Raw genomic sequence first — 27,854 nt, 5'->3', positions numbered from 1 at the left:
TTACTAATCCCCAGATGCTCTGCTCCTAGCAGAAATTTCAATCTGATGGCCTGACATCAAAGAAATGTTCATGATCTCTTAGAGATAGATGATTTGTTTATCTCGTCTCAACTGAAATTCTGGTTCCAATGAGAAAAATACTCATTTGAAAGAAAGGAAGCAGAAGAATGAAAATAACTTCCACTTGGGCAGAAATTTTTCTTCCTAACTTAAGTTAGAATAAATAATCCCAATGACCTGAGTGAATCAAAATGACTCTGGATTGGCCAGGGGTGGATCTTTCATGCCTATCTGCACAATTCTACACCTGCTCAACAACAAAAGTAGAGCAATCCTTTTTCATGCATCACAAACCAAGTATTGGCATGTAATATTGATAATACCTAACAAGTAAAGACAAGCTTTCATTACTAATCTTTGTGCTTACCCATGCTTTTCAGTGTAACTATTCATACACTTGGAAATGCTTGTAATTTTCCATGGCCCCCAGGTAGAATATATAAATAATATACAGAAAGGATTCCCCAAGAGTTAAGAATCTTTTTTCTGTTGTTTACTTTCAAAGGAGAAAAAAATGTTTCAATAAACAGGAACATACGGGTAAAACTCAAGGACATGGTTTGAATTATTTTTCCATGGGTATACGGTAGTCAAACTGATTTTTAATGAAAGTTTTCAAAATTATACCAGAACAAATGGCTCAGATAAAAAGATGGAAAAATAAGTAATGATGGTTTCTCTTTTTTACATGCTTAAGATACATGCTTTGATCTAAAAATGACAATTACTTTTAATTCCCCCAAATAACCTGTTCTCTCTTACTTTTTGGCTCTTGCACATGTCAGTCTTCCTGCATGGATAGTCTCCTTGCCATAAAAATGTTACTTCTTCCATTTCTCTTGGTTAACGCTTATTTATCCATCACACAGATATACACTAAGAACTCACTTCTTCCAGACTTCTGTGACCTTAGCTAACTTTGTATGGTTGTTTGCACTGTGTCTCATCCTTTAAAAACGCCTTCGACTTATTTTCAGCAAGAGATTCTTATGACTTAAGGACATGAATGTTTATGACATATGATGTAATGCAGGCCTATTATAAATTGTAACATCCTATTTAATTTTTAATTTGTGTTATTCTTTAAAATAAAAGAACCATGTCATACCTACTCTCTATAAAGACTTTCACTGAGTCAGGCTGGCCATAACCTTTCTAAGTAAAGCTGATTAAGTTGGGGGGGGCACCTGAGGTGTTGCTGAGTAACACAGGGGAATAGTCATTCCCTTACGTCATGTTTATTAGAGGCCTACTCTGCAAATCACCATTCTAGTTCTGATGATGTGGCAGATAAGGAAAGAAATAAGTAAACAGTCATACACTCACCTCCCACCTTACTCAGAAGTTTATCAACCTTCTGATCCCAAAGCTGGCAAATGGAATAGAACACCTGGAAACAATATAGGTACTGATAGGAAGAATACAGTAATATTTAACAAGACATAGGAATGCTTTTAGCAGGGGGACACAGTGAAGACTTTCAAACATTTCAGAGTCTCCAGTAACTGTAGGCAGGATGGAGCAATTCTTCCTAATCCATCCAGTGATCTGGAACAGGGTATTCCTAGTGCTTTGTGTTGTGAAGACAATTTCTTCTATTCCACCTTCTCTCCCTCCTCCTCCTTCTTCTGTAGGCTAGGTTTTTGTCTTTCTTTTTTTTACTCCAGTTTTATTGTGATATAATTGACATATAACATTGGATTCATTTAAGGTGTACAACCTAATGATTTGCTATGTGTATACATTGCAAAATGATTGTGAGGCCTTCTTTTTTCTTAATTTTTAAAAATTTTTTCAATTAAAAAAAATGTTTTTGTTTTTTAAAATGGGCTCCACGTCCAATGACACTGAGATTAAAAGTCACATGCTCTACTGACTGAGCCAACCAGGTGCCCCTGGGAGGACTTCTTAATACCCGAAATGCACAAGTAAGATTTGTTTACTAAGTTGAGTACTAACAGGATTGAATTTTCTGCAGATTAACTTACCTCAACATATGAAATCGGAAATATTCCTATTTTGTCTGCCAGCATTCCTTCGGCCCAGTTTTCATCCACTCTACGGATCACAGTCAGAACATCATCCTGAAGAAACAGCAAAATTAGTCTATTTGATCCCACATTAAGCTCGTCATTTAATTTTCCTTTTCAATAAAGGGGCTCAAGTTTTAAGAGTACATGAATTAAAATGCCATAACATATCTTTAGTACACAAATCCAGCACTGTCACTATCGATCAAGAGCATTGGAAAACTACGAACTCTTTCTATACAAGGGTTGGCTGCTTATTACAGCTTCAAATGCCACCCATCCCAAGCTCTTGAACTTCTGTTTTAGATCCATTCTCAGACTCTTCTCATTCTCTCTGATAATATACCAAATGGCCATTTAAATGCATATCCTACTGCTTTTCTTTATAAAAAACACCACTGTGTTTATCCATACTTAAAATTCTAAAGCATTTTTATCAATTCAGTAGATACACTACTGTGTGCTTTCAGTAGAGAAATTTTAAAGGAAATACTGATGTTTCATTGTGTTATTCATAATTCAGTAAATTAAAATCCCTAAGTGGCACACACACACCCTGTAAAGTGGCTTAGAATTAAATTTAGGCTCTAAATATGAAAATGATACCACACAGAACATCAACCAAAATTATCTTTCATATAAGAACAAACAGCCTATGCACAAAATTACTTTTTGTGACTTTAAGAAAATTGCTTCCAGGTATTTTTAAAAGCACGGTGAAATACTAAAGCTATTTTATCATTTCACAAAAGGAAATACAAGTCATATTCCTGCATATTGAGGTCCAGAGGAAGAGCTGGTGAACAGAAAATCTCATTCTAAATTTACCTTTGCAAATGGAAGGCAATCTTTGTCTGCTTCCTTGTCTTTCACTTCAAAGTCATAAAGTGCTTTGCACTGAGGTGGGGGCTGAGGTAACGGTTTGATAATCTGCACAAAATTTGTGGGGAAAAAGCCATGGATCCCGTTGACTTCCCCATGGTACCAATTTTCATCCACTTGTCGCCGTAAAATGATGATGTCACCTTTGCTGAATTTAAGGTCTCCAGGCTCTTTCCCTTCGTAGTTGTATAACGCTTTGGCACAAGGTAACTGAGGTATACCCTTAAGGAAAGAGATGAGTTTTAATTAAAGGATGATCAAAAACGTCTGGAAATTTAACTGTATTATTATTTTTAGACAAAGTCAACTCAACATAGCATGCAGGTCTGGAGTTTAGTGGGTGGGAAAATGAAATGATCCAAGCTTTCAAGGATACACAAGAGATATCCAGGCAAAGCTGAAGTGGAAGAACAAAAGAGAAGAGTGAGGCATTCGAATTAGAGGGGACAGCACCAGCAAAGATACGGAGCATGCTGTGCAAAGGGACTGGAGTTTTATAGAGAACACGATGTTCCTGGAGAGGAATTATGGAATATAAAGTGTAGGAAAAGTAGGCAGAAGGTAACTCATGGAGGGTCTTGAATAACATGTTGAAGAGGCTCAACTGCTGTGTCTGTTCAGCAATGACAAGCATTCACAGGTTTGAAATACAGATGGCCCAGGTAAGAATCATGTGTCAGGCATTAGAGTGGGAAACGGATGAAGGGGAGAGGCAGACAGCTCTGTGCAAAAAGCACAGGCATAAACTACCTGAAAAAAAAATTTTTTACAGCCTAATCTTTCTAATGAAGCAGAGTAATAGAACGCATTACTCATTGTACTGCCGTCTCCCTGGGCTCCTCCGTCTCCCCACTACCCGCCAAAAATGGATCGAAGTTTTATACTCTTGAGGCAACAGAACTTCATAATATAGTTTTAAAAAATTACTTTGGTTTCTAGTCAGAGATTTAGAGTCTGGACTATTCGTAAGCCAAACTTTTTTTGCTAAATATTTTTGTTTGGCTTAAGAGGAATAGCCAATTCTTGGCTCTCAAAATGCTATTGGCAGTCATCTGGTGTTGGCTTGATTCATGTGATGTTGCGTCTGCTTAATGAGAGCTGTTCTAGAGGCCAATAACCTGAGGAGGCAGGAGCTGAGCCTTCCAGAAGTTCTGAAACCCTCATGTGCCCTCTGACTTTTGGACCTTGCCTTAAGATCTTGCCTAGGAAGGCATAACTCCAGTTATCCAGCCATGACCTAATCTTGTAAACAATTCTGCTGTGCCCTTTGTGCGCTAGCAGAAGGGAAATGCCCTCAGGAACTCTGGTGCCTCACAATCCTGTGAACTTTGGTCATCTTCCCTTTAGTGTCCAACTCTGTGAAAGGATTCTAATTTTTGTCTGCTCTCATGGAGATGCCTCACTGCATGCTCTACTACATATTTCTTAAAGTCTGGTTATCATAATATAACAGTATTTCCCAAGATAGTTTTGAGGAAGTAACAGAAAACAAACACAGAAATGAATATCACTATGAAAGAGGGCAAGAGTCATTGAGCCAGAGACAGAGAACTGACCAAGTACTGTAATAAGCTAACTCTTGGAACATAGCTGATGGGACCATGATCAGGCAGTTTCAGGTAAGGGTTGGAAACACAGACTCCAGAAGCCAGAATGTCTGAATCTGAATCTGCATTCAGCCACTTACTAGCTGTGTGACCTTGAGAAGGTTAACCTCTCTGTGCCTCAATTTCCTCATCTGGGTTGTTATGAGGATTTAGTGAGTTAACATATGTAAACCACTACAAAAAGCCCAGCAGTTAGGAAGTGCTTCATACATGAACTATGATCATCATCACCATTGCCCAGTAGGAAAAGACTTGTTCACCAGTAAAACACAGCACCTGAAAATGTATTTGTCTCTATGCAGCTGGATGCTTTTCCTTTTGGATGAATTCACATAGCAATTACATTTTTAATATATTCACTATACAGCAATGTAAAGAATGTTCCTCCTAGGAAGTACTGGGATTTCAAAATGTGCATTTCTGAAGCACACATTTGTTTTCTAAGTGGAATCCATTCATCTTCTGGTTGAACAGAAGAAATTACAAATTCACTGACATGCACGGTTTAATAGGGGATGGCATTTTAGAGGTGGCTGTAGTTCATCTTGACAGAGCTAATGTAAGGCACTGGAACCCTGCATGAATTAATCGAAAATCCTATTACAAACTCAGTGACAAATAACTCTATTCACCATTATGACCTGTTCTCTCAATTTTTTCCCCACCTCAATTAGCTCTGTTTGGCCCACTCTGTCCAAATCCATGCCAGCCAAATCCATGCACCAAGATACAGACTTAGCACTCTTAGAAACCGCTCTGAACTGCTCTTTAAAGAGACCTATAAAACTCCCCAAAAAACACAGTATGGTTCTTTTGTGACATGCTCATGTGGGAATTGAAGGAATTTATTTCTTCACAGATCATTTCCACACACCAGTGGCCCAACGGACTTATTAACTTTTCCACTGAAGCAAATCTATTAAGTATTCCAAAAATCATCACAGATTCTTAATACAATGAATGGCAAGGATAAAACTTATGATAACAGTGATATACATTATGGTTAGCCTAGTTACATCCTTGAGACTGCAACCTAAAATTGTTAATTCACACTGATTTGCTAAATCTTAACTGCTAAGGCTATTTCAGTGATCAATAACCACAGAGAAAGGACCATAAAGCTTATGGCAATCTAATCCATGAGCAGACATTTGTGCATCTGGCTGTGTTTTTCTATGGTGTTCTTTTTCAATTAAATTCTAAGGCTAAAAAGCCAGTTTGTGTCAAGTTTCTCAGAAGAAGGTTTCCTCCATTAAATAAAATGAATTCTACTCTGATTTCAAATCAAGCGAATGCAGTGATCTTTAAAAGACTTATTCCCACACAAACCACAAATGATTAAGGATAAATTGTCAAAGGACTTGGAAGAGAAATAAAAGAATGCATTTTCCTTTTACAACATCTGAAGGATAAAGCCAAAACAATTGGTTTGATAGCCTTGGACTACTCTTCTGGGTAAAATACGTCCGGGGCCCATGGAGGCACTGCCTTCTCATTCATCTCCTTAGAAAGGTCTGGGAGTCATGTCATCGCCCAGGCCCTTTGCCCTCTGTGCCTTTGGCAGGCTTTCCAAACTGCTGCCTTTCTTCTGTATCCTCTCATCATCCCAAGGCCCCCGAGGATCTGCGGAGCTTACATTTCACTTGGCTACACTTGAAAGAGAGGCTTAAAAGGAGAGAAAGCCAGAGAGAAATTGACTCTGCAGTCTAACCTTGGGCTTGCAGCTGTCATTCATGCTGCCCGCTTTATCAAAAACCTTGGCAATTTTAGACAGGTGAGCTATTATAATAGCTCTTAATCTGAAATACATTTCAATAAATAGTGACTACTCTGCTCATATAAAAGTGGACCAGTTTTACTCCAAGCAATTTTGCTTCTACATTATGTATACAGATATTTAATATAACATTAAAATCCTTACGAGACCTGCACACAAATATTTTGATTAAACACTCCACACTCCATTTTTGTATCAACAAGTATATTCCAATATATCTGGCAAAGTACTACTTGATGATGTAGCTGAGATTCTGATGGGTAAATAAAGCATTCACTGCCAATTTATTTTATAGACTCTAAATGCCAATGCCCAGATATACATGCAAGACAGCCTCTTTAAATTCAAATCCCTTCATGCATTTCTTACTGCTCTATAAAGTAAAAAAGATTCAATGACCTACTAAAAAGAATATCAGGAAGATACTCTTGCTGTAGGAAAAGCATCACAATGTGTATAATTTAATAATTTAGTTAGATGTAAGTGGGCACAAACTATGGCTGATTTCTACTTGACTTTCAAAAACTTTCCAGAAAGAATTGAAGCACAAAGAAATTACAGTAACAGAATTACTACACACATATTAAGTAGCAAAATGGGCTCAGAAAATGATTTTTTTAAAAGATTTTATTTATTTATTTATTTGACAGAGATCACAAATAGGCAGAGAGGCAGGCAGAAAGAGAGGAGGAAGCAGGCTCCCTGCTGAGCAGAGAGCCCTATGCGGGGCTCAATCCCAGGACCCTGAGATCATGACCTGAGCTGAAGGCAGAGGCTTAACCCACTGAGCCACCCAGGTGCCCCAGGAAAGGATTTTTTAAAATGATCTTTGTAGAGGTGCCTCAGTGGCTCAGTCAGGTAAGCGTCTGCCTTCTGCTCAGGTCATGATCCCAAGGTCCTGGGATTGAACCCCACATTGGGCTCCCTGCTCAGGGCAGAGTCAGCTTCTCCCTCTGTCCCTCCCCCCAACCTCGTGCTCTCTCTCGCTCTCTCACTCTCTCTGAAATAAACAAATAAAATATTTTAAAAAATACCATATCTAAAGGAAAAACAACTTAAAAGACAATTGGGTCAAGCTCACCAGCTTAAATGTATTGCACAATGTATGCACCTCCCATATTTCTGGGCCTCTGGTACTCCTCATGAATAGCAGACCGTGAACCCATCCTTGTAAACCTGTCTTCAGCGCCTCCTATGGAACACAGTATATGGTAGGCACTTGACACTAAGATATGGAAGGAGCAGGAATATGGAGGAAAGAATTTCATTCCCTGCTCCAAAAGGCTGCTGGGAAATGTGGAGCACACGAAGGTGCCACAGAAAAACCTGAGGAAATGGGAGCTCATCTGCTAACTAGTGTCCACTTCAATGTGCTCTGGAAACATGATTAAAAACATGATCCATTCTGGAAATGGGCAGTTGAGTTTGCAGGCATTTGAAAAATGTGAAACAAATTACACAGCAAACCACAGCAAACAAATATTTTCCTTTCAAACTTATCTGGTGGTTATGAGGAATAGTCATGTAGTTGATAAATAGCTTTTTTTTTTTTTTTTTTTTTTTTTTGCTAGCCTTAAAAAGGGAGTATCCAACTGACAGACAAATCATTAAAGAAAACAAATCTTACTGAATTTCTCTAAGGGAAGACAGCTATTGAGAATGCAGTCACGGAAATAAAATGCAGGAAATTTATGTCACTCGTTGCCCTGAATATGAATTTTCTGTTTCATCACATGTTTAATAATTACATAGTATTTTTGCAAAGAGGAGGAAAAGTTATTGAGAAAATTCTCTTCAGTAACTTGAGCTATCATCTTGGGGACTCATGGCAGGATGAGGGATGTTTCCTGGTAAAAGGTCAAGTTTCTGTCTATTTGAAAAACAGTTTGATTCCTGCCAAGAATCTGCCCCTGCCCTTTCCTAAACTTACCACCTGCCTGTGGGGGCGTGGGACTAGATGGAGAAGAATGAGCATGTATCAAAATTCTGTGTGACCCTTGTCTAATCCTTACAGAAACCCAGAAAGGTAGGGAGAGTCAAAAATACAGAGGCAGAGGGGTGTGTAGGAGCAGGTTTTTAATATTAAACAGAAAGGTCATGTAAGGCCTCAATGTAATTCAACAGCCTGTTTTTAGGTTTTTTTTGGCCAGTGTTTTCATTAATATCCCAGAAAGAGATGCTCATATAATTTAGACATGACATTATATATGATAGTTCATAGTTTCACAGTTAAAATACCATCAGAATAAACCCACACATATATGGGCAATTAGACAAGAGTGCCAAGGCACTTCTTCAATGTAAGAAAAGAAAGTCTTTTCAACAGATGGTTCTTGGATAATTTAAAGTCCATATGGTGAAAAATGAGTCTTGGCTCCTACCTCCTATCATACACAAAAATTAATTTGAGATGAATTCCAAAACCAAACGTAAAGTTAAAACTAAGTTTGCCAGAAGAAAGCACAGATTATCTTAGTGATTAGGTAGGTAAAAAACAAAACAAAACAAAAAACCACAAACATAAAAATTTATAAATTGGACTTCATCAAAATCGAAAAATTCTGTCCATCAAAAGACAATTTTAAAAAAGCAAGTCACACAAAGGGAAAATGAATTGCAATACATATAACTGACAAAGGATTTTAATCTGGAAATATAAAGAACTTCTGTAAATCAACAACAAATAATGCAATTTTTAAAAATAGACAAAATGAAGATATAATTTAAAAAGGAATTTATTACATAGTCATGTAAAGGTATTCAGTGTCATTAGTCATCAGGAAAATGCAAAATAAAACCACAATGAGATATTCTTTCACAACCATTAAAATGATTAAAATTAAAAAGACAGACAATAGGATCCCTACGTGGCTCAGTTTGTTGAGCATCAGACTCTTGGTTTTGGGTCAGGCCATGATCTCATGGGTTGTGGGATGGAGCCCTGTGACAGGCTCTGACCTCAGCACCAAGTCTGCTTGGGATTCTCCATTACCTCTCCCCATGCCCCTCCTCCCACTCTCTCTCTCTCAAATAAAAAAATAAATCTTAAAAAAAAGACGACTGACAACAAAAAATGTTGTCAAAGATACAAAGCAAATAGAACTCAAATACATTAGTAATGGGAGTCTAAAATGGTACAACCACTTTGGAAAACTGTTTGACAATTTATCAAGATACTCCTATACCTACTCTATGACCTAATAATTCTAATCCTAGCTATTAAACAATAAATGAAGACATATATCCACATAAAGTCAGGGAACAGAAACTCTCACTGCAGCAATGTTCATAATACCAAAAACTGAAAACCCAAATCCATCAACAAGAGAACAATGAAATCTTTAGTTATAAAACAAAACAACAACAACAAAAATTACTGGGGCACCTAGGTGGCTCAGTGGGTTAAACCTCTGCCTTCTGCCCAGGTCATAATCTCAAGGTCCTGGGATCAAGCCCTGTGTCGGGCTCTCTGCTCGGTGGGGAGCCTGCTTCCCCCTCTCTCTCTGCCTCTCTGCCTACTTGTGATCTCTGTGTGTCAAATAAATAAATAAATAAAAATTTTTAAAAATTACTGATACACATGAGTGAAAAAAAATCAAAATTAATACTATATAATTATAATACTATATACTTACTTCATAAGACTTTCAGAATAGGTAAAACCAATCTATTATAACAGAAATCAAAACAGTTGTGGTCTATAGGGGTCAGGGAATGAATGGAAGGGTATGTGATGAAAATTTCTGAGATTAGAGATAGATTCTATTTTGAATGGGATGTTGATTATCTAGGTATACAAATGTGTCAAAACATATTAAACTGTACACTTAAGAACTGCAATTCACTAGGTTAAGTTCAGCTCAATATTAAATATATAAAAAAATAAACCAGCAGCCACACTTAGGAAAAAAATGAGAAATAACCACATACACCAAATAAGTGACTATGTATGCACATGGAGGAAAAAATACAAAAGTATCACAGTGAATAACCACTTATAGCAATCAAAATGGCAAGACTGGCAAAATAAGAGATCTGAAGTCCAGAAGTATGCAGATTAGCGCCTAGAAAGATGGCTACTTTTAGAAAAGGAAATCCATCACCAACGTACAGAGTATGTGTATATAATGTAGAGTCCCTGCTACAATCTCATCCAACACTTAGCACCAGCCAGCCACTCACTAGATATCCAAGTTACATTCTGAATCCCATACACAAAGTGAACAGAGAGCTGCATCGTGATCCATGGGGAGTGGTACAGATGATAAAAGTGTTGGAAAATATGACAAAAAAGCTGCAGAAAGTGAGATGTATCAGTGGGTCAGTATTAAAGTAAGTGTTCAAACACAATGAAATGGTGTTGCACAAGGAAAGTAAGCCAGCTTCATGTTCACTGAAAAAAAAATAAAGGCTTAAATTGATGCATGCATTATTTAAGCTGGATAAAGGAATTTCCTGACAGTGAGGGTTGTTAAATATTGCAGTGGATTATGATATATCTTTCACTGGAGACTTAAAAAATAGGGCAGTCTCACAAGTTTGGTTCTGCCCAAAGGCAAAGGAACAAAGATTATGATGTATGTTCTCTAGTAATACTATGATTTCTTTGGCAATCAGACCATTTGAAAGAATAATTTTATTCTTTTTCTTTTTAAAGATTTTATTTATTTATTTGACAGAGAGAGAGAAAGAGAAAAAGAGAGAGAGAGAGAGATCACAAGTAGACAAAGGCAGGCAGAGAGAGAGGGGGAAGCAGGCTCCCCACTGAGCAGAGAACCCTATATGGGCCTTAAACCACTGAGCCACCCAGGCGCCCCAAGAATAATTTTACTCTGATGATTTTGTCATTTGTTTAAGGAATGGAATCTCAAGAATAAAGAAAGTACTAAGGTATGAGAGAGGGAGCTGGGAGGGACATTTGGAAAAACAAAATGAGAATATGAATTAGCTTGTAGAAATCCAATCAAGCCAGCCTCAATACTCCAAAATCTATCACAACCTGTTGCAATATTATTAACAAAAGTAGAGATAAGCTCAGCTGTGGTCAGTCACACCAGGTCACATTTTATCTCATTTTTCTTGTTTATGTCAAAAAGTAAGACATAATATTACGGTGTATTACTGTTACTACCCTCCATAGGAGTGTTCTATCAATTAATTAACATGAAGTTTACATAGCGAAGACTGAGTAATTATTGCAGGATAATATCCTCTTACTTTGAAATAAATCTGTTACAAGGATATAAAACCAATTCTGTGAAACCCAAAGGTAGAATCAAGATCTTTAAAACATAATTAAGTCTTCATTAAAAGGAAAAAAAAACCTCCTATCTCTATGCATATACTTTGGAATTTTGGTTATCAAAAAATTTTAAAGTATTAACTGAATATAGAGACAGTCTTGTAGTTCTGTCAACAAAGCTCTTTTACCTTTAAGTCTGTTGTAAAATGATACTTTAAAAATACCTGTAAATATTCTGCAATACTTAAATGAGCACTACTAGAAAATGCAAATTGCTTTTGCTATCTAATTTCACTATTATAGGACTGCATAAGAAATGCTACTGTAAGGAAAAAATATTTACAATGGACAATTTTATCAACAGATAATTATTTTTAGACACATAGTATATTGAAGCTCACCTCTAAAGAAAAGTATTCCAACTTAAGTATACTGACCACTAAATATATGAAATAAGAGGAACTTAAGGAGAAGAGATTTACTAACTAATCCAACACTGAAAAGCCCAAATCCAACTCTTCTATTTTCCCCTAGATAATTAAACAGTAGGATATGAATTACAGGTATTTTCAACCAAAATGAACCATTATATAAAAATAATACATTGTTTTTTACATTTCTAGGAGATTAAAGATATAGCAAAGAACGTAAAAATGAAGTGCAGAGTCCACAAGTGTGCATCCAAGACTACTTTCAATAAGCCTGTCATACACACTACACAAATAAGATAAGAGATCATTCTAGCTATATTTTTAACAGAAAACTTGAGATAATGAGAAATTGATCATCTGAGATAGGTACTGGCAACAAATTAAATTATAGTTTTAAAATATCTACCACTATGGGGCATCTGGGTGGCTCAGTCCATTCAGCGTCTGCCTTCAGCTTAGGTCATAGTCCCAGGCTCCTGGGATAGAGCCCCACATTGGGCTCCCTGCTTGGGGAGCCTGCTTCTCCCTCTGCCTGCCACTCCCCTTGTTGTGCTTGCTTGCTCTCTCTCTCTCTCTAGTATATAAATAAAATCTTTTAAAAAGTACGTATCTACTAATATAAAATACTACATCTGTATGTTTTGAAAAATTGTTTAACTAAATGTTTCTTTGGGTAAAGCAACTAGATTTTCATGTGCACCAGGATGTGAGCGACTTGCGAGCAGGGTCTGGATGTCATTCATCTTTGTATTCCGACAGCCCAACACATGGCCCAGAATCAGCTCACTGGTTGACTGCTTTCTGGATGCCTCTTACTTTATTCCATCCTACAGAAATCTGCCAGATCCATCTTCTTAAAATACAGCTTTTACCAAATCATCTATCTGATTAACCTTTTCCTAATTCTGTTTCTAGCAATTTTAGTTCAAACCCTTTTCTCTGGCACTTACAATGCCCACAGTCTGACCCCAAACTATCTTCTCAAATACCTCACACTCCTCTCCAACAAGTATCCAACATTCTAACCAAATTAAATTCTCTCTAGTTCCCTGAATATGGTCCTATTTTTCCCAGCCTCTGGGACTTTTCCCTGCCATTCCCTCCACGCAAAAAGCCCTCTTACCCAGACTACATATCCACTTGTGAGAAGTCCTTTCAGCTTTCAAGACACAATTTAAACACTATATTTCCCAAGTCCCTTCCTTACTGTCCAATATAAATGTATGTTTTCCTTTTCAGCCTCAAAAGATTTTGTTTACAAAAATCTTTGTTCCCTGTTGGCTTTTTTGTACCTTTTATTACATATATTTTAGTACTTTACTAATAATGCTACCAGACTCAAAACAATTTGAAGGCAGGAATGGTCTCTCATCCCTTCACAGATCACTGCAGAGCCTACTAATTTATCTTATAGATAGTAAACACATTTACTGAAATAAATTAGATCATTCCCTCCCTCTAGGCAATTTTTCTCATCAACTACATAATTCTAAGAAAGAAGAGGAAGCTCTCCACTCCTACCCTGCACCCTCTAGTCAAGTTGGCAGTCTGTGTCTGGTGTTTTACTCTAAGGAATTCTGCTTAGAAAATTAGTGGAGTGGCCAGTGTGGTAACTGCCTTTATGTACCAGCCAAGCAGAAGGTCAGGCCACTGACATGCATGTCTACTTGTACTTTTGTTATTTTATCCAACCTAAGTAAAGAAGTCAAAGAAAGAGACTTAAATCAAGGCAGTATTTTGCAATGGTGGGCTAAACTCATGCTTTTAATTGCTTGAATGACCTTTCCTAAGGTCATGTTGAAATAACAAAAAGTATTTTTTAAAAAAATAAAACCACAGCAGTTCTAGAAACAGGGAAAACAACCATTAGCATACCAGAAAATTTTAGGAATTTCTAGAAGAATGAAAGCAAGTGGAATCAGAAAAATTTCTATGTCTGGATTAAAAAATATACAGGGCAGGGCTAAATACCAAGACAGTAACCATCCTCATAAAGTCAAGTACACATCCCAAAACATACAGAAAAAAGATAGAGGTGGAAAAAAAAATTTAAGAGATATGAAAGATAGCTCTAAAAATGTCTAATACCAATTTAAAGTAAGAATCACTTTAAAACACAGTAAGAAAAAACACAGCAAGGGGGAGGAGAATAATGAAAGAAAGAACAGGAATGAAAGAAAAGTTTCATGAGCTAAAGACACCAAAGAGCTGAGTTATAGCAGTCTCATCAAATACCAAAAGGGGTTAATAAGGGGAAGAATTCTTATTTCGACACATCTCATTACACTGCAAAATTCCAAAGACAAGGGAAAAATTCTAAAAGATTTAGGGCAAAATAGTTTACCAGTTTGGAACTAGAATCTGAATTCTTGGCAGCAATACAGGATAAAAGATAATGAAAGAGCAATGCCTTTGGATTTCTAAAGGAATATGATTTAGAAAACTTTAGCAAGCTAAACTATTAAATATGTGTGTGGACAAAGGAAAGATACTCTTGAACATACAAAATCTCAGAAAGTTTATCCCCTGTGTATTTAAAAAAAAAAAGTTCAGAGGCACCTACATGGCACAGTTGGTCAGGCCTCTACCTCTTGGTTTCAGCTTAGGTCATGATATCAGGGACGTGGGATCAAGCCTCCCATCAGACTCCACATTTAGCATGAAGTCTGCTTGCAACTCTCTCCTCCTCTCCTTCCTTTCCCTACCCTCCCTTACTCTCTAAATAAATAAATAAATAAATAATTTTTTAAAAATAGTCGAAGGAGGGATCTCCCATCCTAACCCCCAGAAAAACCACAAAAGACTTGTAGATAGAGGATATGTGATATAAGAAACATGGATGGCTAAATATGATCTAGAGGACATGAAAAAAATGGAAAAGAAATTTAAAGAGAATCTGTTGGACGTAGAAGCTGGATTCATCCTACCTACACTGAGGAAGGATCTGGTGGTACAGGTTATATCTCCTTTTTAACGGACCCAACTGCAGTGCAGTGAATAATTTTTAGATAATCACAATACCACAAACTGTTTTTACGGCATTTCAATTCATAGAATCAATCTCCAAACATAGAAAAGAAGAATTAAGTACAGCCACATAATAGAATGTTATAAACTCTGATAATATTTAAAAAAAAAAATCAAGAGTTAGGGAAGGAGAGATGGGAAGTAGAAGTAATTTCAATTTTATCACTTGGTATCTGAAACTGATACTACTGAAGGCTAAGAAATCAGGAAAAGGAAATTTTATTCTTTGAGGCTGTACATGAAACCAGTAGGAGAACTAAACACCAGAAAACAGTATAAGCGCTTACCTCCAGAAAGCAAGATGAAGGCATGAGAGAAGAGATGATTTAATTTTTTATTTTAGATTCTTCTGTGTGGTTATATATTTTCTAACATGAACAGGTATAACTAAAAATAAGTACATAAAAAAAGGAATGTAGTGTCTAAATTCTAATGTAGTCAATTATAAAGCTTAATTATCTTGTTTATTAAATAATTCAGACATACAAATAAGATGGATATTATTAAAAATAGCCCTGTACCCACACCTAACTTGAGAAACAAAGCATTTTAAATGCAATCAAAGCCTTCTATATATTTGTAAGCAACCACACAGTCACCTTTAAATCAAAATGAAAAGAAAAAAAGCTAGGTAGGCCCTAAATATACATCCCTTACTCCTACTCCCAGTTACTCCTATTACTGATTATGATATCTAGTTGCACTAAATAACGAACTCTGTCACTTTAATGCACTATCAATACAACATCAGTAAAATCCCCACTATCTCTTTTGTTATTCAAATTCCATCTCTTATAAAAACTCAGACTTTTTGGTGTGCTGTGCTAATTTGCTTTATGGCTATAAAAAAGGAGCAAATGTGTAAAATATGACAAACTGTTTAAAAAAAAAAATAAAGACAAATTGCTCCACAATCACAGTTTCCACTTCTGTAAGACCTGGTGATTCAACGAATCAATGTGATTTCACCTTGAGAATATGTCTAGGAGCTGTGCCCCTGACGTGGAGCTTGGAGAGTTAAGCATGCTAGTTTGGGAGAAAATAAAATAATACATTCCTTCAGCTCCAAAGGGGTTAGTTTACTAAACTTGTGAAATACACAGAAGTCACTTGACATGTCACCTTCAAAAATACGTATTTGTCATACAAACTTAAGAAGTCAGCATATGATCCTAACTACTAGTTACCATTCACAAGCTGCTTTTATGTGTATGGGGGGGGGGGGGGGTGAGTTGATAATATATGAATTCTTAGAACCACAGTCAAAAAAACTTGATTACTCAGAGACAAGATTTTGGAATGTTTAAAATAAAGCCATTTCGGGCGCCTGGGTGGCTCAGTGGTTGAGCCGCTGCCTTCGGCTCGGGTCATGATCTTGGGGTCCTGGGATCAAGTCCCGCATAGGGCTCTCTGCTCAGCAGGGATCCTGCTTCCTCCTCTCTCTCTCTCTGCCTGCCTCTCTGCCTACTTGTGATTTCTCTCTGTCAAATAAATAAATAAAATCTTAAAAAAAAAAATAAAGCCATTTCTCCTTTTTTCACAAAGTGTTTTAGAAACATAAGGGCAACTCCTATCAGGACCAACCAATCTGACTTTAAGGATATAGCATTATACTTCATTTTAATTTCCCCTGAGTGAGAAAGAAAAATGGTGAACTAGTGAATAGATTCACACTTGGTGCAAATTACAAATCAAAACAGGTGCTTTTCTAATTTTATTTATTTTCAAGCTTATAAATCATTTCGTGTTTCTGTTACATGCAATTCTGATTCAGTAGATATGGGTAGGGCTAGAGTCTGCACTTCTAACAGCTCCCAGGAGATAGTAATGGTGATGCTGCTGGTCCAGGAACCATTCTTTGAGCAGCACGGGAATCAGGGATCAGTCACCTTCCCAACCTTTTTGCTGATTCTTCTTCCTCAGGTGCCCAAGGGTTCAATCTTCTGATAGAACCCTTAAGTTCACTTCCAAGCTGATCATATCTATTCCCTTCTTTTAAGACCATTTATGCCAGCCATGACCAACACTGGCTGCATATTAGGGTCAACTAGGGAGTTTTCTTCTTCTTTTGAAGTTATGTAAAGCCCCACCCCAAACCAATAAACAAAAATTTCCAGGGTTGGGTCAGAAATACAGGTTTCTTAAAAAGCACTTCCATGGTTCTCATATAAAGGGCTAAGACCTGTTATCTACACTGTTACCTACACCTGTTATCTATGTCTCCCAGACCTGATGTCAGCTACAACCTCTCCCCTGAGTCCCAAGTGCCTACTTCACATCTCCTGTTGAATATCTAATAGATGCTTCCAAGCTAACTTGTCTAAAACAGACCTCTTGATTTCCACCTGCACCCACCAAAACCTGATCCTCTGCTACTTTTTCCTATCTGGGTAAATGGCCCCACCATTCACATAGCTGCTCTGGCCCAACAACTGGGCCTCACCATGATGTCTGTTTCCATTCTTTCATATTCTACATCCAATTCTTCAGTAATCCTGCTGGCTCTACCTTCAAAATACAGCCTTAACTGGTACATTTCTTACAACTTCTATTTCTACAACTGACCTAAGCCAAAATAAAAATAACACTACCTCTATATTGCCACTCTTGAACCCCTAGAGTTTGCTGTCTATACCCTCTTGTCTGTTAAGTTCCCAAGGGTTTTCTCATCTACTTACAATGAAATACAAACCCCAGGGGTGCCTGAGTGGCTCAGTGGGCTGAGCCTCTGCCTTTAGCTGGGGTCGTGATCTCATGTTCCTGGGATCAAGCACCGTGTCGGGCTCTTTGCTTGGCGGGGAGCCTGCCTTCCCCTCTCTCTCTGTCTGATGCTGCCTACTTGTGATCTCTCTCTCTCTCTGCCAAATAAATAAATAAAATCTTAAAAAAAAAAAACAAAAAACCTCCCTCCCATGGCCTCCAGAGCTCTGCATCATCTAGCTCCTCCCTCTCTTTAACCAACTTCTTTCCCTCTAACCCCCAACTCCTAACCTCATGCTGTTCATGACCACCACAGGCTCTTGTCTGCCTCAGGATCTTCCTTTTGTTCTTTCCTTAACGCCTACAATATTCTTTACAGGCTTATTTCTGCACATTGCTCAGATCTCTACTTCCATGGCACCTCAGAAAAGCCTTCTCTATCCCCAAATAGCCTCACAAAACCAGCACCCATCGTAACGTCCTGACCCTACTCTTTCTACCGTGCTCATCTTTGTCATGACATCTCTTTTTTTAAATTTTTTAATTTCTTATAAACATATAATGTATTATTACATAATAATACATTATAATATATAATATATAAAATAATATATATTATTATACATAATATATATATATTTTATAAACATATAATGTATTATTAGCCCCAGATCAGTGAATCACTTCACAGCACTCACCATAGCACTACCCTCCCCCAGTGTCCATAACCCCACCACCCTCTCCCTACCCACCTCCCCCCACCCACTGTCACCCTCAGTTTGTTTTGTGACATTAAGAGTCTTTTATGGTTTGTCTCCCTCCTGAGCCCATCTTTTTCATTTATTCTTTTATTCTTTTCCTACATCCCAAACCCCCCACATTGCATCTTCACTTTCTTTCTTGAAGTGCCTCTTAAGTTTTTATGCATTTTTTTTTTTTTGCTTTTAAAAAAAGAGTCTTTATTTAAAAAAAAAAAAAAATGTGGTTGGTTTCTTCTAGGTCTTATTAAGTTCCCAGAAAAAGCAAACTCCCTTAGGGAAAAGTGATCCCAAATGATACACTCAACTTTCTAGGCTTCACTTCTCTGTAGTTTCTGGCTATTAACTTTCCACTGCTCTATCCCATACTTTTTTTTTTTTTTAATTTTTAATTTTTTACAAACATATATTTTTATCCCCACGGGTTGTCATGACATTTCTGAAGCTACACGTTACTGTCTCCTCCTCCCCACCCAAAAACATTAGAACATAAGCTCTAAAAAACAGCTTATTTTATTTAAAGTAGGATCACAGGCCTGTGTCCATCCCTAGCAATCTGTAGGCACTCTAATGCCTGTTGATTGTTATGAACAGAAAGTTTATGTCCTCTCCAAAATTCATATGTGGAAGCCGTAATCTCCAATGTGATAGAATTTGGAGGAGGGGCCCTTGGGAGGCTACTAGGTTTAGATGAGGTCATGAAGTTAGAGCTCTCCTGGTAGGATTAGTGCTCTCAAAAGAGGAGACACCAGAGTTTCCTTTCTCTTGCTCTCTTCACGTATGTGCACCAAGGAAAAGCCTGTGAGCACACAGCAAGGTGACCATGTACAAGCAAGGAAGCAGGCCCAAACCAAGAAACAAGTATGTCAGAAACCTGACCTTGGACTGCCCAACCTCCAAAATTAAGAGAAATAAATGTCTGTTTCTTAAGCCCCACAGTCTAGTATTTTGTTAAAGTAACCTGACACTGGTATAATGAATAAATGAGTCAACAGAAAGTAACCTGGTTGGAGGGCTCTACGATGTGCCCCAAAGCTTTGTAACTGTCCATTCTTTGGCATGTCCAGTATTTTTGGTAATAATTTGAATAAAGGTATTTAGGGCACAGTTAATTTGCCAGTGACACAAAACTAGAAGGGAGAGATAACCAGCTAGTATGATGGATGACAGAAATATAGTTTTTGAAAGATTTTCATTAATGAGAAATGTGGAACAAACAAAGCAAGTATTTCCTAGGATGAACATTCACTAGTGTATTTCATTGTTTAAAACCCACTAGCACAGATACAGTAAACTACAAAAGACCTGCCCTTATGACAGACTGAATAAAAAAGACTCAAGGACTTGTGCTGTCTACAAGTTCAATACAAGCCACAAGTAACATGGCTACATGAATACTGTCAAAAGTCAGCAGAATGTTAGCTGCATAAATGAAATGCAGAGAAAGGAACAGACCTTCTATGTCTTGACTGATCAACAACATTTATAGAATCTTGTTCAGTTCTGTGTAACCCAATTTAAGAGGAATATTAGTAAAATGATCCTTAGAAAGGTGAATGGTCTAAAAATTAGGTTAGAGACACTTGCCTAAAGGACTTAGAAGACTTGAAATAAACCCTAGAAAGTGAAGACCGTAATAGTTGGTAGTGGCTGAGCATCCACAATGTGCCATCATATGTTCACACACATGATACGTCTGTGGGATAGGCTTCCATTATTATTCCCATTTAATAGCTTTGGAAACCAAGGCCCAGCGAGTTTTAGTAGGTGGCGGGATTTTACTCCAGAGCACATACTCATCATCAGGACATAGTCTTTAAACACTCGAAGGGTTGACATATGGAGCAATATTATACTTACTCTTTATAGTTCTAGAGCCTAAAACAGGAACAGGGGAAAGTTACAATGGGCCAAGCTAATTTTCAATGTAAAGAAGTAGTTTCCTCAGAATGAGCTCCTTTCTGATCAATAGCTAGTATTCTTGTAGAAGCTGGCTAACCCACGGTCAGCATGTTCAGCCCAGAGAACAGCCAGTTGGGGTGGGGGCTCAGAGGCCCCTTTTTCTTCTCAGCACTGATCTTCAACACCATGTGTTTCCTTTTCTATCTAAATACAGCAAAGAACACTGAATGGTAATGTTTACAACTCTTCAAAGCAGTATTAGGTAGTTACATTTGAGAGAACAATAAGCCATCTTTAAGTATGGCACTTGCATTTAATTCAGTTATTATAAAACAAGTAAGGAATGTTCTGTCTACCTTGGTCAACCGTGAACATAGGTAGATGTAAGTATACTCACAAGTATGGTTTTGCTTATCTCTTTGTCCTCCAATTTTAAATTCTTTCAGAAAACACACATCTTTTTCTAAAGATTTCCTAGGCTTGTACTCTAAAGGTCTTTACTTTATAAATACCCACTTGTGCCAAAGGAAACACTCTTCATCCTCTAATAAGACATTCATCTAAGCAAAGGACAACATTTGCAAGAACAGAAACACCAAGAAGTTATAAAATTAAGCACAGAAAGATCCCCACGATGACTTAATGAACACATAATCTGTATATACAATGAAAGTTTATCAAATAAACAAGAAAGAACATTCATAATCCTTTGTATATGTCTATATCACTAGAAGTTTAGCAAAAGCTGTCTTTCATGTTAATAATTTTACAATGAGACACATTTTAATTATTAACACATTTAATGTGTTAATGGCATTATCTATCATGTTAATGGCATTATCTACCATTATTTTAAAAATACTCAAATTTTTAAAAATCTCTCCCTCCTTCTCTCTCTCTATATATGTATTTTATATGTATATATAATTTTTAAATAATTTATATATATATATAATTTTTTTTTAAATGCAGGCTCCATGTCCAGCATGGAGCCCAAATTGGGACTCAAACTGACGACGCTGAGATCAACAGTCTATGCTTAACCGACTAAGCCACACAGGTACCCCTAAAATATCTCTATATTTTAAAGTTGCTTATATATATGTAAATAGGTTTTCATGGAATTAAGGGGTTAAATGAGAAAAAATCCTATATATAGTTCATATATGCAGTTCCCTGTAAATTCCCTATGTATTTGAATGGAAAATATCATATGTGTGTGTGTGTGTGTGTGTGTGTGTACAATGTGAACACACATTGTAAGTGAATAGCTAAGGCCTTGATTTTCACAGACAACATCCTTGAGAGTTAAAAAATATTAGGAATTATGAACCTAACCCTATTTTGAGGCATCAACTCAAAGGACATCAGGGCTGGAAGGGACCTTAAAGATTATTCAGTTCAACCCCCACACATTAGGACAGGAAGATGAACTGAACTGAACTTTTTGGGTAAAAGTCACACAGCTATTAAGCAGCAAAGCCAAGACCCTAAAACCTGAGAAGATGTTACTTTAATGTTGCAAAAGACACTCTGCAAATGTGATGAAGTTTAGAACCTTGAGATGGGCAGGTTATCCTCAATTATCTAGTTGGCTAAAGTAATCATAAGGTCTTTAAAATCAAAAAACATTGCAGCTGAGTTCAGAGTCAGAGGCAGACGTGACTATGGAGGAACACTGCTGGCTGTGAACGCTGGTGCGGAGATGCATCATGGCTGGCTAGGAAGACGCAGAAAGACTACAGGCCATGGGTCACGGTGTAGCCTCCAGAGAGTGGAAAAGGCAAGGAAACAGATCCTAACCTAGAGCATCTAGAAAGCAAAACAGCCTTGCCTTTGCCTTGATTTCAGCCCAGAGAGACCTGTATGAGACTTCAAACATACAAAATTCTAAGATAATAAAGTTTTGTTGCTTTAAGTTCCTAAACTTATGGAAATTTGTTACAGCCAAGATAAACTAATTCACCAAGTGACTCTATGGTCAGCATTCTCATCCCTTGGGCAGACCTCTTATCTCTCTTTCGGGAACTTCTCACTCTCTTCAGGTTATATAAGGGTAAGTCAAAGAGAATGGTGTTTACTGCTTGACAATAGAAAAGAAAGCTGCTGAAAGCCATATACAAAGACAACACTGCAAGAACTAACTGTTTACTTTAGCTCATTTTTTGAACTACATTTGCTTCCAAGTGAAATAAAATTGACTTTGAATAAATTTTACAGTGTTCTACTTGAAACAGCTGGTTGGAACTTTTCAAAAAGCATCTTGTCAGAATTATGAATTTTTTTTCCTAAGACATATTCCACCCACTAAGTCATACCAGCAGCCTTGGTAATCATAGTAGATTACAGTGTGAACGCAAATCCCTTAGATTTCCATTCCGCAATAAGCTTCTTACAGGAAGGTGTGAATATATAAAACACCTTAAATTTAATGCAAAGGAAACCTGCATAAATCTTGGCCATATCTACTGCAGGGAGGGGCCAACAGAATGAAAAGGAAAATTTGTAGTTCTAGTGCTGAATTCACAACCAATGCCAGACTATCTGCATAACAGCAAAGGCAAAAGAAGCAAATGCACCAAAATGAGACCCAAGCCTTAACTGATTCTTTCCTTTCCAATTCTAGCTTAATGTGGCTCGATTTGGGAAGGGATTACCCATGAAGAATAAAGCAATGTGGGAAAGAAAAAAAAGGAGTTAAACTGAAAACCTGCAGATGAGAAAAATGTGCCCAAACCAGAGAGGCTAAAGGCTCGTGTTCTAAGCCCCGCTTGTGTAAATACTGATAGTCCACCTCATTGAATTGTTGACATTACATAATTAGCCAGTTACAACAATAACACTACAACTTAACACACTGCCACAACCAGAAGAATTTTAACTAGTCTAGTGAACTGCCCGTCACCAGCTACATTTGTGCTAAGCTTCAAAGCAAAAAACGGGAAAAGAAAAGAGATGAGCGTTTAGTATGCAGACTAACACAGAGTAAACAAGAGGAGTCTAGTCCATCCAGGATCTGGTCCCTGCCACCCCATTTGTTTTTGTTTTTATTTAATTGGTTCAGCCTTTAGTTGTCGCCTACTTGAGTAAGATTCAGTAAAGGCACCACATATACATTGTGATATAGGAAACAAATATTAATTTACATCATATTTGTGTACACATAAATCAAACTCAAGACACTTTTACTGTTCAATTTTATAAACTTTAACATAACTGCCCCCCCCCCAAAACCCCACAACTTAAACCCAATACCTTCAGTTTTATTCTTCAACTTTTTAAACCTAAACAAACAAATACTTTTAAAAAATCTCAGATGACTCAGGCACCTATTAGCATTCCCCTCACTAGCCAGAGGAAGATTTTCACCTGCCAGTGACCCCTTCTTTTCTCTTTAATCACCCATTCTCACTAGGGAACAAAGGGTGCTGTATTCTTTCTTAGTCAAGTAAATTAAATCTGACCCAACCCAGGTACTCAGAAAAATCATATACAGTATTCTGAGCGTTCTTATACATACTGTACAGAAACGCTCAATCTTTCCATCTAAACACCAAGTATTTCCTCACAATTATTTAAGACCATAGCCCTACGAATTATTAAATCTGGAAGGAAGTTTAGAAATGATCTATTCTACTCATTTTGTTTTACAGAAAAACAGAATTGCAGTTTCTTTTCTCCCCTGTTGTAATGAAATCACAAAACCTTGCTGGCTGAGCATTCCACAGTAGGTCTGTTCCTCCCACCACTGCTCCAGGGTAAAGGCAAAAGAGAGGACTGGGGCTTGTGTTTCATCCAGAGAGCCATATTGAAAATAATGACCTTTCTGTGTAATTTATCATGTTCTTTCTTCATTTGGTTGGTACCTAATCTTCATGTCATCCCTCTTTTTCGTACGTCTCCTATCCAAAATTCTTGTAGCAAACACTCACTTTGGAAAACCCTTTTAAGAGAAGTCTCCTGAAGATTAATAAGATCATTTAGGTATCAAAGAAATTAAAATAATGGTAAAATCTGAAGCATTCTGATGATTTCTGAGTGTGTAAAAGTCCCCCCAATACTCTTTTATCTGTATCATGTGGGTAACTTCTACTACATTCAGAAATTTCTAAATCCTTATCTTGTCCAATTTCTATTTTATTTTCTGCTATATTTTATCGTGGTAAGAACTCTTAATATGTGATCTACCCTCTTAACATATTTTAGAGGGTACATTACAGTATTGTTATCTGTAGGCACAATCTTATACAGATCTTTTATTCTCTTGTGTAACTGAAACTTTCTACCCTCAAAATGCAACGTGTCTTGTCCACTCTGTCCTTTTGAAGCTGCTACTCTTACCCTTTCATTCTCATTTTTCTAAGACTGTGGTGCCAGAGAAGAGCAGTATGAAGACCAGCATGAGGCCACAACAGTTGAGACTTCCAACTTCTTCAACCTTTGGATCTAATAAAAATGAGGTGGTCTCCAAGCAGGCCATTCCTGCAAGTGGTCTCAGGGGCCTGAGTGAGTTCACCTCTCCTTTCAGGGTTTCACCAACCCTACTGCAAAAAGACACTACTGATGAAATTTTTTAAACCAAAAATTAAGACACATGGTCTGACCAAACAATGGTCTGATATTTCTGTTCCTACCACTCTCTAAATCCCCTTACTCTGCTACATTTTTCTTTATGGTATTTACAGTCCAAATCATATCTATCCATGCATATATATATATATATATATATATATGATCCATTAAGTATCTATTCTTTTTGCTGTATGCTTATGTCTCTTCTATTAAAGTCAGAAAAAAGATGATACTTGTTTTATTTACTATTGTATCCTCGGTGCCTGAAAATGTACCTGGCATGAGGTAAGTACTTACATAATTTTTGCTGGACGAATAAATGAAATTTTTGTTGCTTATGTGGGAGAATAGAAGAGACTACCTGAAATAGAGATTATGCTGGAAAATTCAAATATGTGATTTTATAACTTTCAAGTTAGTTGTATCTTACTTCAACTCTATAAATGAAAAGAATATTACAACCAATTTGTTAGAAATAGCTGATTTTTATAATTAAATCACCAATGATTGTATAAAACACCACCATTTCCAAAAGAACATGACCAAAAAAAATCATTTACTGAGCAATGGCTTGTATACAAGGATATAATATAGAATGTAAATATGTTTCAACACACATATAAACAAGAATGCCAAAATATTTTTTCTCTTCGAAGTATTCTTAGTATCCTAACATTACCTAGAAAATTCAAAACCTCTGAAAAATATTATTATGGAGGCTTTCAGAGTATGGAAACTAACATAACATAAAAACTAACCTGTACAGTTTAAAATAAAAGAGATGATTTATTAGTCTCTATCATAGAGTAATTTGGGATTTTTAAATCCAATCTTGCTCTAATGTGACTTACAAAGGGGTTACGGAAAATGTTTTTTCTGACCATGAACTAAGATTAGTTCAGCACCCTATTAATAATGACTATCATTCCCTTCCTGCCTCTCTTCATAGTTGGTTCTACTGCAAAAAAAGAGACAACAGGCCCAAATGGAGTCATTTGTGTTAAGCCTCATGAGAGCAAACCAAGACTTAATATCTAACCTAACTGAACCTTCAACCTCTTCCAAGAATGAACCTTTTAGCCAGCCAACCTGGAATTACCTGATTAGCACCAAGAAGTAATCTGTTTAATAGACCCCTCCTATTCCCCTAGTTAGGAGGGTAACCTTGCCTGAAACAGTTCACTCTTTCTATTAATTTCCTTTTCTGTTCCCTTTACACCTTTAAAAATCTTTCCTTTTCTATGCCTCAGCAGAGTTCCCTTCTATTTGCTGGGTGGGATGCTGCTTGAATAATGAACCACTGAATAAAGCCAATTTGATCTTTAAATTTACTCAGCTTGGGGCACCTGGGTGGCTCAGTCAGTCAAGCGTCTACCTTCAGCTCTGGTCATGATCCTGAGATCCTGGAATCAAGCCCCACATTGGGTTCCCTGCTCTATGGGGAGCCTGCTTCTCCTTCCCCCACTCCCCCTGCTTGTGTTCCCTCTCTCACTATATCTCTCTTTGTCAAATAAATAAATAAAATCTTTAAAAAAAAAATTAAAAATTTACTCAGCTGAATTATTTAAAAAATAGACTTGGTGGCAGTGGTGGGATCTGAAGTGAACTTCTGACAGAATTCAGAGACAAAGAGAAACATAGGCATGATACCGCAAAAACCCTTCTGAATTCACTTTCTTGCCATTTCTGAGGGCCAGTGCTGAGTTCTTAGTTCTGAGCTCTGCTCTCTTTGCTTTGAGCTCCCAATCTAATTAGCTTTCCAGTCCAGGGCTTACTAGGCCAGTCTGTGCTGACAGACAATGCCATCCAAAACCCAAGTCCTTGCTCTGGGTTCTGTCAGGGAGAAGCTAGACCTGAGCACTAGAAGGAATGCCCTGAGGCAGAGTCCCAAGTTCTTAAAGGGGAATGACCTAGACATGAGGTAGAGGCAAGAAGAGTGATAATAAGCTATCAATTAAAAGCCTGGGAACATAACAGCCTGACCTTGTGGCTTCCAAGACCTTGGGGCTAATAAATCAAGAGCTGCCCCTTCCATCTCTGCCCTTTGACTCATTATAATAGACTTGCATTGTGGGTACAGCCCCCTTGATGGAGAGAGGCTACCATGCCTTGTAGGGTCAAAAATTCCCTCTCCCAACCTATGGCAGGAGTCCCCCAAATGATTAGAAACAGCTTCCATTAGAGACCACCCCCATCGAATGGCAGAACTCCTCCCAGCCCAGAGACACAACAAATATCCAATCCCAAAACCCTAGGGCTGGTTTCACCTCAAGGAAATTGCCTACTCTCTCACCTCGAGAGTATACTTTCACTTTAATAAATTGCTTTGTGCTTGCTACTTTCCTTCTGGCTGTCTTTATTAGAGGGGATCCCCATGTAAATCTTCTCATGCAGAATCCAAGGACCAAGACCCCCATTCACACAATGCAGACTTTCCAACTGTAACAGTTCAGTCAGCAATTTACCAGTTGTTCGTAACCTTTCCCCAGTCCCAGTTCACAGTCCCCACTTACTGGAGTTGCTGATTTAATCCAGTGAGAACTGCTGGTGGTGTGCACAGCTTTCTCTTGGTCAATATGCAGTAATATCTCTTGATTATTGCTAGTGTGTTAAGATGCACATGTTTGTCTTGTTTTGTGTAGACAATGGCTAACTGCTAATGAGAATCTTGGAAGTCGAAAAGCCATAAAGTTGGTCAGCACAGGTCAAGCACTTAACAGATGATAGAGTCCCTGCCACCAAATTCAAAAACTCCCATTTTAGGATAAGTTGGTTATGGAACAAGTTAGACTGACACTAAGTCACCCACCAGCATCAAGAAAATTTTCATGCAACAAGGTATACTGTAAAACATCACACCATTCCA

At 37.4% G+C, this 27,854-nt stretch overlaps 1 protein-coding gene across 2 annotated transcripts in view; it reads right to left on the bottom strand.

The window, feature by feature from the left end:
* SH3RF1 (SH3 domain containing ring finger 1) overlaps window positions 1-27,854 on the bottom strand; it is a 180,796-nt gene that overhangs the window by 63,509 nt on the left and 89,433 nt on the right. For both annotated transcript variants that reach the window (XM_059374174.1, XM_059374183.1), the window contains 2 exons: window positions 2,919-3,194; window positions 2,049-2,144 (listed from right to left, as the gene is read on the bottom strand). In XM_059374174.1, coding sequence (XP_059230157.1) covers window positions 2,049-2,144; window positions 2,919-3,194 — 372 coding nt within the window. The remainder of the gene's footprint in view (window positions 1-2,048; window positions 2,145-2,918; window positions 3,195-27,854) is intronic.

Source organism: Mustela nigripes, chromosome 1, assembly GCF_022355385.1.
Source record: "Mustela nigripes isolate SB6536 chromosome 1, MUSNIG.SB6536, whole genome shotgun sequence".
NCBI lineage: Eukaryota > Metazoa > Chordata > Mammalia > Carnivora > Mustelidae > Mustela > Mustela nigripes.
The sequence above is the reverse complement of the archived record's forward strand: the minus strand, read 5'-3'. Positions and strand labels throughout refer to the sequence as shown.